General features: G+C 41.1%; 1 protein-coding gene across 1 annotated transcript in view; it reads right to left on the reverse strand.

Annotated features, from left to right (window-relative positions):
* The window catches only part of PRIM2 (DNA primase subunit 2), an 80,780-nt gene that overhangs the window by 13,271 nt on the left and 52,762 nt on the right, over positions 1–14,747 (reverse strand). The window contains exon 10 of the mRNA XM_070954735.1: positions 148–274. Coding sequence (XP_070810836.1) covers positions 148–274 — 127 coding nt within the window. The remainder of the gene's footprint in view (positions 1–147; positions 275–14,747) is intronic.

A 14,747-nucleotide genomic window follows, 5' to 3' on the forward strand; every position in this document is an offset into this window, starting at 1 on the left:
TTAATAATAAGACAAATTGTCAGAAGACGAGCCGCACACTCGACTTGACAGTGAAGGCTGCCTTAAGCCACAAATCCAACTTCTGCCACTAATACAGCCAACCAATCCATTGGCTTCTAAAGCTGCCTGTCAGGAAGAAGCACTCACCGTGATAATCCCCTTGGCCTGGGAGATTGGACAGGATAATTTTCATGCAGCTATATGGAGTATAATCCGTTCTCTTGCCTTCTTTTCCATAGTTATGCCGGATGCTGTAAGCATATCCTTTATCAAACTGAAGAGTGAAAACAAACAATAAAAATAGCAGACGGTTTACAACTGAGAGAGGATGTACAGTGTATGCGATTTTAGTTACTGTGATGGATGAAATATTGATGCTTCGAGTCATCATAACTGTTAAAAGTTTTACAAGTAAAAAATTGGAAAGTACAACAAATTTGAATCTATGTTATCGAGCACTTCGCAGAAAGGGAGTTTCGCCTGATAATTTCTCTAGGACTTTGCTTACAAAAAAATAGAATTACAAGATATTTTTTTCCCCTCAATACTGTCTTTAAATGGAGTTATTAAAAAGAATCAAAGGAAACAGAAGGAAACCAGTTTAGTTGAAAACAGTCTTTCAAACTCTAAAAAGAAGCTCTTGTTATGAGTAACAAATGGCATATTTTTTTCAATTAGCTCATTTTATAACTGTGGTGATTAAGTTCCTACATAATATAAAAAGCTTGTATTTATTTCAAAGTATTTTCTAGTAGATATTTATTGTTATAATTATGTTTAAGGCTTCCCATTCCAAAAGATTCTGAGTCGTTTACAACAACAAAATATGCAAGTAAAAAATTACATGCCAACAAAACACAGATTAAAAAGCAACTAAAGCAATAAAAAACACAACAGAGGTTTTGCAAACACACTACCCCCATGCCTAGAAAGAGAGCCATCTAGTAAGAAACTTCTGGATGCCCCGGAGAGTAGGCATTATATTCATGGGATTAATATATTATATATTTATAATGTATCTATGCATATATACATATATACATATATACATATATACATATATACATACATACATACATACATACATACATACATACATACATATTCTTACTTCTTCGTAGGATTTATGTGTGTTTTTCCTCTAGCCAGGAGAAGGATACTGTAAAATCTCCATTCCCTCCCCACTCCAGGGGAAGGTTACTGCAAAATCTCAATTTCCTCCCAATCAGCTGGAACTTGGGAGGCAAAGAATAGATGGGGCCAGGACGAGTCAGAATTTTTACTATCAGTTCTCTGAAGTACACAAAATTTCCGCTACCGGTTCTACAGAACTGGTCAGAACCTATTTATATATATATTATATATATATAATGAAAAGCATTAATGGCAGAGAAGATATCTTGCTATTTGTTTGGAAATGCAATTTATTTGAGACGACATCGTAACGACATCGTAACCTGACACCCAGGTCTCAGCAATGGACTATTTCCAAATGGTTCTTTGCAATAGACAGACTTCTATGTGTCAATACACAAAGACTAAAAAGAAAAAGCAATGAGGTGTGGCAAGAAAAAAGTATTAGCATCTTGAATGTATCTTCCAACTTTTTTCCCAATTATTTTGGGAACTCCAAATAATTCTGAAAGGTAAAAATTCTCCATAAATGTGCAAGAGAATTCAGACAACCAGGCTACTTCAGGCTGAAAGCAGTTAACTTCTACCTCCAATCCTGGAAAGCATGATGGTCTTCAAAGCAGGGGTGAAATGCTCCCAGTTCGGATAGGATCAGGCGATCTGGTAGTGATTGTGGCAGGTAGTTCGGAGAACCGGTAGCGATGGTGGCATGAGGCTCCACCCACCCACCCGGGTGACGTTACTTCCTGGTTTTAACCAGGAAGTAATGTTTTTTTTACCCTCTGCGCATGTGCACTTCCAAACCTGTAAGGAAGGTAAGTATATTTCACCCCTGCTTCAGAGGTTCCTTGTCTCTTGTAGCACAATCCTGAGAATGTTTACTCAGAAACATACACACACACAAACACACAACTTATTTCCAACAAGTATGCTTTTAACTATACTTTTGAATACAATTCTGCGTAGTAAGTAAGTACTCTGATCTAATTCTTTCTTCATAGTGAGGAACCTAGTGGTGTAGCAATGGCCACACTGGTGAAGATCATCCTGCATTTTATGAGCCAATGTTAAATAATTCAAAGACTTTCACTAGATTTTAAACAACAATCTTCCCCCCAAAACAAAACAGGTTAACGGAATTTGTCAGAGGAGTTCCATTAGAGAAAGAGAGGAGAGCAACCAAAGAAGCTGTGAGTTCTGAGGGGTTCTGTGTTGCGCTGGGGGGCAAAAAAGATCACTACTGTTGATTATCCAGCGGAGTAAGGGCAGAAAGTCTGAATAGCGCTTCTGCATTAGCAGAGACGGAAACAGGGATAAACAAAGCAAGTGGGTCCTAGAGAGAAGCCAATCAGGTCAATCAATCAGAATAGAGCCGGAAGGGAATTGGAGTTCTTCTAGTCCAACCACCTCCCACCCCCACCCCGCTCAAGCAAGAGACTGTATACCATTTTGGATAGGTGACTGTCCAGTCTTTTCTTAAAAATCTCCAGTGATGAAGCACTCACAACTTCTGACTGCAAGCTGTTCCACTGGTTAATTGTCCTCATTGTTAGGAAGTTAAGAGAACTGAATTAGGAATGCTAATAGAACTGAAACGCCCTTAAGGGTGTCCTGCTTTCCCATCCAGCAACTCAACCATGACATCAAACTGGCTCTAAGTGCGTACAAGTACAGGATTAAATGACTAATGCTCCAAACAGTACAATTAATTATTCTATCACATTATAAAAAGGAGATCCTAAATGAAAAGGCCTATAGCATGTAATAGGATAAACACCTGTACATTCGAATTAATAGGCAAGAATTTATTAAACAACTTCTCATATTCAAAGTGGCATGTGGTGATAAGGGACAGCAAAATGTAGTTACTTCTCTGCTCTTATCTTATTCCCCAACTGTTGTTCAGCAGCCCTATTTAGGATGATTTGCTAGGGAGAGACAAGCATAGGATCATCTGCAGGGCTGCAGGAATATTTTAACCACTAGGCAGGTAGTCATTCAGATCTGCTCAGAGCTGGACAGAAGTTAATACAAACAGAAGAATCAAGTGAAGGCATTTTCCACATAGGACATAAATAAGCATGTTTCTAAGAGGTGAGGAGAATCAAAGGAAAAAGGCAGTTGTCTACCATCCCTGTAAGAAAGGGATGGGAAAAAGTGAAGAGAGATGAATAAAGGAATGAGAGTAAAGGATCAGAAGGAAAGATAAAGTCTCAGTAATTATTTTGCTACCACCTCTTATAAAACTAGAGAAAGAGAATGTTGGTACTATTTAATACAGTACAATTGGAACTATTGAATGAAGGAGCCTAGTGCTACTGATAAAACTTGAATCAACCAGTTTTTATTACAATTACCAAAATCACTAGGAATTTGAGAAAAGAACAGGCTTCAGTAGCTGTTGAGTTAGCAAACTAGAAGTGATTGAAAAGTAGCAAACAATTACTGAGGAGATTTCAGGTGCATAGATATTATATTTTGAAAGTAACTCTATTTTGCCTGCTACAATAAACTAAAAATACTCCAAAAGGTTGCATTATAAAGATTGTCACTTATCAGAAGAGTGTTTCTGTAATCTCTCTCCAAATTATAGACTTAAATCCAAATGTTATACATTTCTGGGGATTTCTTCTAGGAACAACTTTTTCTACTACTAGAGTTAGGAGATCTAATGATGTTCAAGTAGCCAAATGATAAGCTATTATCAATATCTCTGCAAATAAAATTGAAAACTCATTGCCACCTGATTTTAACTTTCAGAGAAATTGGACATTTGTTTGGCAGTTTGTAATTTAAGAGTCCTATAGAAGTAGTAGAAGAAAAGCTAGGGTGTAAATTATATTTTTTAAGATTGAAAATTGTGCCATGATTTAAATGTTTTGTAGAATTGGATATTTGTTTCTATTAAGCACTAATCAATTTAACATCTAACATATAACTCCCATCACATTTCCTAGTAATTATTCAGAAGAGATGTGCCTCTGACTTTCACAAGCTGGAAGAATTCTACATGCACATGTAATTGATTCTGATAGAAAGGCTTTCTTTTTTAAATAACAGTTTCCATATGGTACATTAGAAGACGCATTTTGATATAGCATTTATTAGCAACAGACATTACTTAGTTTCATTATTCAAGTTAAAGAAAACTGATGGGTTTTAAATTTTCATACCAGACTTTTTCTTTAACACAATTAGAATAAATTTGCACCATTATAAGCTTAAAAAACATACATTAATAAAATTTCAATGAAAATATGACTTTAGTCACTGGATAGCAATGAAACTTGGCACTATAATTTAGAATGCACACATATTTCACTTCAGGAAATTATGAATAACTTTCAACACATACAGTATATAAAGAATAGGGAAATTGTTTTCTTGTCATTAGAAACCATTTCTTTGCTACTGAGTTTTCTGGTTGAATTTTTTCAGAAGCAGTTGGTGGAAACTTGACTTATTCTAATTCAAGAAGGGTATTAAAACTTGTCAAATGTTTAAATATTTCTCAGAGTAAATAGTTAAATAATAACCTGGTGTTAAGGAAGAGTCTTAAAAAAATGGCAGAGAGTTAAATATAGTCAGCAGAAACAGACTACATAGATGGTGTCACTAAGGAGGATTTGGATCAAATGACAATGGCTTATACTTCATAAAGGACTCCTGGGAAGAGATGGGCTACATCTTATGATGATGAGGAAGTGTCAGGCAGGCGGTACCCAGTCTCAGCAGAAGAGTCTCAAAAGAGAACAAAAGGGCCAAGGTAGCAAAAACTCAGAGGGCAGCATGCAATCAAGGATTAAGTTCAGATAATTCAAACATAAGGAGAGAACCTGGAAGTCAAGAGTTTCTCAGGAAATTACAACAGAAAAGTCTGTAGGTACTGCCATTCAAAGCCTCGAATATTTCTATATAATGCACTGAGTATTGGAAATAAGCAGGGAGAATTAGAGATTCTAAGTCAGGAAGACCAATACAATTTGATGGTCATCCTTGAAATGGTAGGATAATATCTGTGATTGACTACAACTTGCAAAGCTACAAGTTGTGCAACTTGTAAGCTACAAGTTCCTTAAAGAACAGTCCCACTATAATGGTATGTGAGAATGACTTTGGAAGAATCCTACATGCAAGTTTTTGTTACGGTAACCTTACAATAATGGTAGGGTTACTACTCATGGTTTGTGTTTCTTGTGTAGACTATCTCAAAGGGCCGACATCAGCCTTCCAAGTCTGGAAGCACCTCTCCCCTCCTCTATTTTTATATTCCAGAAAATTAGAAAAGTTCCTTTCCAAGATGCTTCCCATATCCCTTTTCCCTCTGTGGGCTGAGATGCCTTTTGCATGACTGTTATCTACGCTAGAATTCTTCCTCCTGTCTCCCAAGGTCCTGGAGCCTTGGTAGGACAGTGCCTTGGTAGTACAGTGGTCTAAGGCACCCTGTTATTAAGCTGGTTATTAAGACCAGCTGCCTGCAATTACTGCAGGTTCGAATCTCGCCAAGGCTCAAGGTTGACTCAGCCTTCCATCCTTTCTAAGGTAGGTAAATTGAGGACCCAGTTGTGGGGGCAATAAGCTGACTTTGTATAAATATACAAAAGGATGAAGGCTATTGCTGAGCACATTGTAAGCTGCCCTGAGTCTCCGGAGAAGGGCGGCATATAAATCAAATTAAAAAAAAAAAAAAAGGTCATACCCACATACCATTACAGCAAGGGTGTCAAACTGGATTTCTTAGAGGGCCGGATCAGCATTGTAGTTCTCCACAGGCTGGCTGGCTGGGGGGGGGAGAGGGGGGGAGGAGATGAGAAGATGGGATGGACACCTCTTGCAGCACTTTGCAGGCCAAAACCGCCCACAGGGCCTGGACAGCCTCCTGCAACACTTTGCTGGCCAAAAGACTTTTTAATCGTTTGGGGATTTTTAAATTGATTAAATTTAGTATTGCATTGTTGTATTGTTTTTATCTTGTTAGCCGCCCCGAGTCCTATGGGAGTCCTACGGGAGAAGGGCGGCATATAAATTTTGAAAAATAAATAAATAAATAAATAAATAAATAAATAAATAAATAAATAAATAAAATGGGGCGTAGGGGAGCAGTGCCCTATTTTGGCTGGCAAAGTGTTGCTGGAGACCATCCAGGCCTAAAACAGGCTGCGTGGGGGGCTGTGCATGGCTCCCCATACCCCATTTTGGCTGCCACAGGCATCATGGGTCGGTCCTTTGCTATTTCCAGGTCAGCCACACGGGCTAGATTTAAGCACCCCATGGGTCAGATCCAGCCCGCGGGCCTTGCATTTGACACCCTGGCATTACAGCAACGGAGGATTGAAATGTTGCATGATACAAAAAGAAAAATACGTACTTGCATAGAATTCTAGGACCAAAGTAGGGAAATGCCCTTGAAATTGTATGGATAAAAATAAAAGGAAAGAAACAAAAGTGCTATCATCATGGGAGTTTATTATGGACTACCTGGGCAGGCAGAAGACACAGATGAGGCTTTTCTGTGTCAGACAACCAGTCTTTCAAAGAGACACGCAATCCTGATAATTATTTCAATTATTTTGACATCTGAAGGGAATTCAATTCTGCCAAGTTAACTTTGTTAACTCCAACAAATTCTTGTCCACTCTTGCTGTCAATTTCAGTTGTCAGAAGTTGGAAAAAAAGAACAAGTCTGCTATCTGTGCCTAATCCTCACCAACAGGGAGCATTTCAAAAAAACAAAACCGACTGGTATGGTAGAGGAAGGTGATTGTGTTATCCTTGAATTTATAATATCAATGGAGGAGAAACTGAGAAAAGTCCGATCTGCATATTGCATTTCAAAAGAGCAAATGTTGATAAACTTCAAGGGAAGATAAGCCAGATTCAATGGCTTGAAGCTCTTAAAGGAGAAACATGTCTAGGAAAACTGGAAAATCCTACAAAGTGATATAGTAAGAGCATAATTATAAACAACTTTTATGAGAAGGAAACAGGACTCCAATGCAACCAAAGTGGATACACTTGGAGCTCTCAAAGATGTCGGACAAAAAGAAAGAAAGAAAGAAAGAAAGAAAGAAAGAAAGAAAGAAAGAAAGAAAGAAAGAAAGAAAGAAAGAAAGAAAGAAAGAAAGAAAGAAAGAAAGAAAGAAAGAAAGAAAGAAAGAAAGAAAGATCTGAATAGAAAATAGAAACCTAACCCAAAAGCCGTCTCAGGAAATTATAGGAATCATATCAGAAAGGTTAAAACTCAGAAGGCAATGAAATTTCCAATAGATACCAAAAATAACAACAAAAATATTCTATGAATATCTTGGAAATGAAGGTCAAAGAGAACATAGATTCACTGCAAAAACAAAATGTTAAATTGTTAATGGGGACAGAGTTAATGTTATCCTCAAAATGGCAGAAAAAAAATAAATGAACCTGCATGAAGGGCTTTATCGGCCTAGTTAAACTAAATTGTTTTTAAGGGTAGAAAGAGTATAGAGAGGTATTGTAAACAGTATTAGTCTAAACTCTTTTAGCTATGTTAGTGTAAAACTTTTAATGTTTTCTTTTTCTCCTCTCATACTTTTACTTTGATTGGCTTACTACTTTTATGCCATTTCTGCTCTCTGTATAACAGTACTTATCCCGGCAGACAATAGCTTAGTACATGGCTTTGTAACAAAATCACAGCAGAAATCAACACAACATGCATCCCAAATTTGCATTTATTACTACCTATGTTATTAATTTACATTTTAAAATATCTATTCCTATAGACCAGGCATCCTCAAACTACGGCCTGCGGGACAGATCCGGCCCGCCAAAGCCATTAATCTGGCCCTTGCGGACCATGGGGCTGTCCTGCCCACATTGCCACACCCACCCCCGGCCCCCACCCTTCGGCCAAGTGCAGGATTTACGTTTGCGAGGGCCAGCAGAGTGCTTCTGAGGGCTGGGGGAGGCCAAAAAATGGGCAGGCGGAGGCCCCAGAAAGCATCAATGCACCGTTTTTGGCCATTAGAGTGCTTCTGGGGGGGGGGGCGGGGGAGGCCAAAAATGGGCCGCACTTTTTGCCAGCCAAGGAAAGAACTCAAAGATTTGCCAGGGACTTCAGTCCACCATCGCTCCATTGGGGGGGGGGGGAAACCAAAGGTCCCAATGGGAGAGGCTGCGCCTGCTGCGTAATTACACCACACAATGCTTTGTGGAGGCAGCTTTGCTCACGAGGAAAGCCCGCTGGAATGGCAGCGGCAGCACACATGGCTGCAAGAGAAAGAGAGGCCAGGTGAAACCCAGACGTTTTCCAGCTCACCTCATCCCAGAAGCATCAACCTCACACTCTCCCCTCTTTGCTAGCAGTTGCCCTGTTTTTCACACGAGATTGCCCAGGAGTGAGGAGGGAGAGGGCCTGTCTTTCTCTTGCAGCCACGTGTGCTGCTGCCGCCGTTCCAGATGGCTCCCTCGAGAATGAGGGAGAATTAAGAGGCCAGCCGGCAGGAAAAAGGTTCATTTGCTTGCTTTGTTTTTCCATCTCCCCTCTTGCAATGAGGAAGGGAGCCGCATGCTAAATTCTGCAGGGTTTGTGTGGGGGCTGTGCAAGGGGCATAGCAGGGAGATGCATTCCCATTCCCACTAGGGGAGATGATCTTGCTGGCATGGGGGATTCCGGAGACTTGGCTGGGGGGAGGGGGAAGGGAAGGGCTGGGAAATGCGCCTATTGTGTGGTTGCTTTGTGGTCTGTTGGTACTGTTTTGTGTGGTTGGCCGTGCAAAAGGCTGGGGCTGTCACTTGCATGCAGGTGGTGTGTGTGTATCCGGGGCGCAGGGCGTTGCAACTGGATGGTTGCTATCCCAGGGTTTTCTTGCTCTGGAGCCCGATCCGATAGGTATGGTTGTGATTTATGCAGCAGCAGCAAAGGGCAGGCCGTCATGTGGGCGGCCGGATGCATTTTGTATGCAGGCTGATTCCGAAGCACACTCCCTTATAGGACTGATTGTAGCGAACTTGTTTGCTTGCTTGCATATATGTACGCATGTATGTGCTTTCTCTTTTAAGGGGTGCTAGTTTTGGGATTTACAGGATTTCGGGTTGATCAGTTCCCCGCCACGTCTTCCTCCTCCTCTCCTTTGGGATAGTGCTGTGCTGGGGTGCAGCACAGCACTGGGGTGCTGTGTGCTCTCAGGCCTCCTGCCCATGTCTGCTTCTGTGAGGCAAAAAGAAAGTCTTTGCCCACGCTCTCCTGGAGCCCTGGTCTTGGCGCTGATTTGAGCGCGTCCTCCGTGGACCGCTAAGAGCCTGAGGGGTGTTGGCGCCAAGGCAGCCCATGTCTCCCACTGCTTTGAGCTCTGAGCTGTAAACCACATCCATTCCTAGCTGCGGTGTACTTGTGAGCACCGTTGGCCGGGACAGGCGGGGAGAAAGGTGAGGGGGCAGCACAGTTGAGGGGGCAGGAGCCAGGCGCGGGTAGGCAGATTAGAGGATGCTGGCAGATTGCTGGCTTGCTCACTCAGCTTTTCGCCACCCAGAATACGCAGGCACCTAATGAAACCTGGGTCATGGCTGCTGCTGCTGCCTTCTGCCTGTGCACATTGAGGAGGCCGAGCAGCAGCGGGGAGAGTGCGGATCGCCTGAGCCGCAGGAAGCGGCTGCCAGTGATGCCCTCATGCGAAGAGGTTGTGAGCGAGGAAGCTGTTTGTTACATTTAAAAGTAAATGTGTTACTTTTGGGGACACTGCAGGAGTGCCCCGCCTCCCCACTGGCCAGCTAGTCTTCAGTGCATGGTTCGGCAGCCTCCAGATTGTCAGATTCCCACCACCCAGCACAAGTTCAGGGGTTCTTCTCCCCTGCCCCGGGACAGAGGGAGAGAGAGGGAAAGAGAGAAAGAGATGAGAGAGGGGGGGGGGAGGGAGGGAGAGGAAGGGAGAGAAAGGAGAAAGGGGGAGAAAGGGAGGGAGGGGGAGAGAGGGAGAGAGAAAGAGAGGGAGGGAGAGAGGAAAGAGAGAAAAAGAGGGAGGAGAGAGAGAGAAAGAGGGAGGGAGAGAGGAGAGAGAAAGAGAGAAAGGGAGGGAGGGAGGAGAGAGAGAGAAAGACACAGAGAGATGTTGTTTGTACCCTCCTTGGGGCTGAGAAGAATTGCTGCAAAACTGAGTTTTCTGAAGTGGACTACTAGACTTGTAAACAATTTAAAAAATGATCTAGTAAAAAGAAAAGTCAAACAAAAGCAAATAAAACACCCCCAGAATCAAGACAAATTAAAGTTTAATTTGTGTGTATTATTTAATGGACTGCTAAATTGGCAAAACAGACTGCTAAATTGGCCATGCCCACCCACTCACATGACCACATAGCCACACCCACCCAGCCACTTTGGCCCCTCAACAGTCTGAGGGACCATGAAGTGGCCCCCTTTTCAAAAAGTTTGAGGACCCCTGATATAGACTCTAGCAACATAAAATAAAAGCGGTCCTAAAGTATAAGTCTGACCTCCTATTTAAATAACAAAAAAACAACTCTAATGGACACCTAACCATCACTGGATCAATAACTGAATGCCCTCTGAAAAAGAAGTGCTCTTTTTCAGCACTTCTTTTTCAGAATGTCAAGAGTTAAACACATTATTTCTATAACAGGTAGCTTTCTTTACAATGAAAACTGACTAGATATTTTAATAGAACTGTATTAAATATCATCTGGCAGTTTCCTCGTAGTTTATTTAAACATGAGGTTAAGTAACCATGTCGATTACTTGCAAAAAAAAAAAAATGTTTTGGGGGGAAAACCTGGTGTAATTTAACATGCATCTACATTAGCTACTGGGCTTAATTAAAAATACATCACTCTTTTAAATCCACATAATTATAGTCCTTTGACAGCCAGGTTGGTGTAGTAGTTAAGGCATCAGGCTGGAAACCTGGATAACACAAGTTTCTATAATAAAATATAATATAATATAAATCTATAATAGATTTTCTATAATAACCCTATTTAAATGCACCACCAAGTGCTAGTATATAGGGTATACTGATTAAGGTACCAGACTAGAGATTTAGGAGACCGTGAGTTCTAGTCCTGCCTTGAGGACAAAGCCAGTTGGATAACCTTGGGCCAGTCACTCTCTCTTAGCCCTAGGAAGGAGGCAAGGACAAAACACTTCTGAAAAAACCTTGCCAAGAAAACTGCAGGGACTCATTCAGGCAGTCTTCAGAAGTCAAGACTAACTGAAAGGCAAACCCCAATAAAGCATAGCCCAAAAGACATTCTTATTAATGTATTTTACTCTTTAGCTAAACCAGAAGTCTTTTAAGGTCCACAGGGTCAGCTTTCTTCAAGAACATGTATACATGCATTTATAAACAGCACTAATACGGGAAAAAATGACATGCATTAATCTCTGGCAAGAGGACTGGAAGAATATTCAAAATAATGTTTTTCAAATAGCAGTTTGGCTCATAGTTCAGTTAACAGATAAAATGTAGTTCTTTCAACAGCACATGACAGCCCTTCCTGTTAATTACTGTGTTACTGGAAGCAGAAATTTGAAGAGAAATTTGCAGAAACTAGACCAGGGGTCTGCAACCTTAAATACTCAGAGCCATTTGGATCCGTTTCCCACAGAAAACAAAACACAGGGAGGCACAAAACCTGGGTGGGTGTGGCCAACTCGATGTCACTCACTTCCACCAGTCACATGACCCCACCCCCAGCCACACCTACCCAGCCGGTCATTAAGGCAGAAAACCAGTTGTTAAAAAACACTGGGAACCACAAAATCCTTTTGACATCTCTCTCTCCCCCCCACCCCCCATATCTCTCTGTCCCTCTGCCCTGGCTGCTTCTCCATCCCCCACCGTCGCCCTTACCTTCTCAGACCAGGCAAGGAGTGACGAGGAGGGGAGGGCAAGGGCTGGGGCCAGCCAGTGGTGGGATCACTTGACAGGGAGCCACAGCAGAGGGCCCAAAGAGCCGCATGTGGCTCCGGAGCCGCAGGTTGCTGACCCCTGAACAAGACAGAGAGAAATCTCGTTTAAAGAATCTGTTGTGGGCGGGGAGATGTGTGGCATTCCCCCATTCTATGATCTGGTAAAAACAGAGTTTTCCCATATTATCCATATCTCCAGAATCCTGACCGCAGGATAATGAAAAACCTCACAGCTGGTTGAACCAAGCCTGGAATCATTTGAAACTCCTTATGTGAAATATTTTATTTTGCTCACTTGATCAATCATAACGTTCTCCAAATGTATAGTTGGGATCAATACAGGTAGTTCTCAACTTACAACCATTTGTTTAATGACTGTCTGAAGTTACAATGGCATTGAAAAAAGTGATTTATGACTTTTCACACTTATGACCATTGCAGCATCCCCATGATCACATGATCAAAATTCAGAGGCTTGGCAACGGGATGTATTTATGATAGTTGCAGAGTCCTAGGATCATGTGATTGCCTTCTGCAACCTTCTGACAAGCAAAATCAATGGGGAAACCAGATTCACTTTACAACCATGTTACTGACTTAACTGCAGTGGTTCACTTGACAACTGTAGCAAGAAAGATCGTAAAATGAGGCAAAGCTCACTTAACAATTGTCTTGCTTAGCAACAGAAATTTGGGGCTAAATTTGGTTGTAAATTGAGGATTACCTGTATTACTTTGTACAGTATTCTCAATTTTTAATTGTTTACTTAATGTTTATAACCTACACTGGATAAAGAATCCTTTTGAATAGAGGGAAGATAATACGATTCACGAATTACAGTATGTGAACCTTAAGGCACTCAGGAACTCTTTTTTGAAGAATGTATCTGGAAGACAATATGCCTTGTGTGAAATACTTATTTCAGAATAATGGTAATGCCTGAAATAGGTGCTGGGCCATGTATCGAGCAGTATTAAGTATATATTTAATCGATGGCTACTAACAGCTGAACAAACAAAACATTTTGATTAGGGTTGTACATTGCTTCACATTAAAGGACAAAATAAGGCAATGTGAATAGTCCACAACATAAAGCAATTATACCATTTCCTAGAATTATCTGATTGTCTACTCTGATTTTAATTGTTCATTATTTTATGGATATTGGTTTACAGGTATGTTTTATGTTTTGTATTTTTTTTAAAAAAAAATCCTACATTTGTATTATACCAATAGAAAGGTGAGGTATAACTTCAAGAAAATTTAAATTAATCTGGAGCTGAAAGTTTGCAAATGCTTCATGCTAACCGAGGAACTAAAAGAATACTTGAATTGAGAATGTTCTCTCTTGGTTTGCCATGTATGAAATTTCTGGCAGATGTGGCACCCTAAGGAAGACATTTCCACTAGATTTTAAATGACAATCAGAAACATCAGGGAGCAAGTACTTTGCTAGACAGCCATGACTTAAGTTAAAAAGAGCTCTGTATGTCATTACAACTGAACTTATTTGGGTAGTAAAGCAGCAGCTAGGGCACTGCTTTTGAAAAAGGTCTAGCTATTCATTATAAGATGTTCCTTTCAGCATTTTATACTCATTAGAACTTCTAAGACTGGAGATTATTTGAGTTTACTTGTGAAATGTTACCTCAAAGACTTGGTTTTTTAAAATTTCAAATCTTTTAACCACTGAACCACTTGAAATCGTAGATTACTAGAGAAGCCTGAAACTGCTAAGCTTCAAACACATTGTATTCTCCAGAACTGGCAAACAATTTTTATCTCCTGTAAAGTAGAGAACCGAAGACAATGTGTGATGATAACAATCAAATCCAATCATATTTATCTGCCAGCAGAGTGGACAACTTTACCAGGACAGATTCTCCATCCACTCTGCAGTACATCCAAGGCTGGGGTGTCAAACTCAAGGCCCCAGGGCCGGATCAGGGCCATGGGGTACTTAGATCTGCCTCACGGGGCCGCCCTGGAAATAGCAAAGGACTGGCCCGCGGTGCTTCTGCCAGCGAAAACGCCTCCCTAGCTCCTGCAACCCTCTGTCAGTGAAAATGGAGCTCGGGCGCCCATTTTTGTTGGCAGAGCGCTCAACCACCATAGGCGCCCCCGACAGGAGTGAGGTCGAGCTGGCCACACCCACCCTGGCGCCTCCACCCCAGCCCTCCAAGGTCAAACACAACTCTGATGCGACCCTCAATGAAATTGAGGGAGATTGACACCCCTAATCTAAGGTTTCTTAAAAACTGTTTTGAAAAACCATCAAATAGGATAAAATGTTATTTCTTTGTTGTAGCATTTCCAATTTTTAGGAAGAATAATTATTTCTAATTGTGTTACCAGAATGTTTGAGTCCAGATGTATATTGTTGTTTTATAATGAATAATCTCAGTTTTACTTCAAGATATATTTATTTTAACCCAAATTACAGACTTGGGGAATTTGTATGTAAGAATCCATTCATTAGTGTGGCCTATAAACGCTGCAAATAAGAGGGAGAGAGGGAGGGAGGTCAGAAAGCCAAGGTGGCACAATGGTTAGAATGCAGTACTGCAGGCTACTTCAGTGGATTGAATATCACCGGCTCAATGTTGACTCAACCTTCCATCCTTCCGAGGTGGATAAAATGAGGACCCAGATTGTTGGGGGCAATATGCTGATTCTGTAAACCGCTTAGAATGGGCTGTAAAAGCACTACGAA

Source organism: Pituophis catenifer, unplaced genomic scaffold (assembly GCF_029215685.1).
Source record: "Pituophis catenifer annectens isolate HBS135680 unplaced genomic scaffold, rPitCat1.0.hap2 SCAF_1, whole genome shotgun sequence".
In the NCBI taxonomy this organism is placed as follows: Eukaryota; Metazoa; Chordata; class Lepidosauria; order Squamata; family Colubridae; genus Pituophis; species Pituophis catenifer.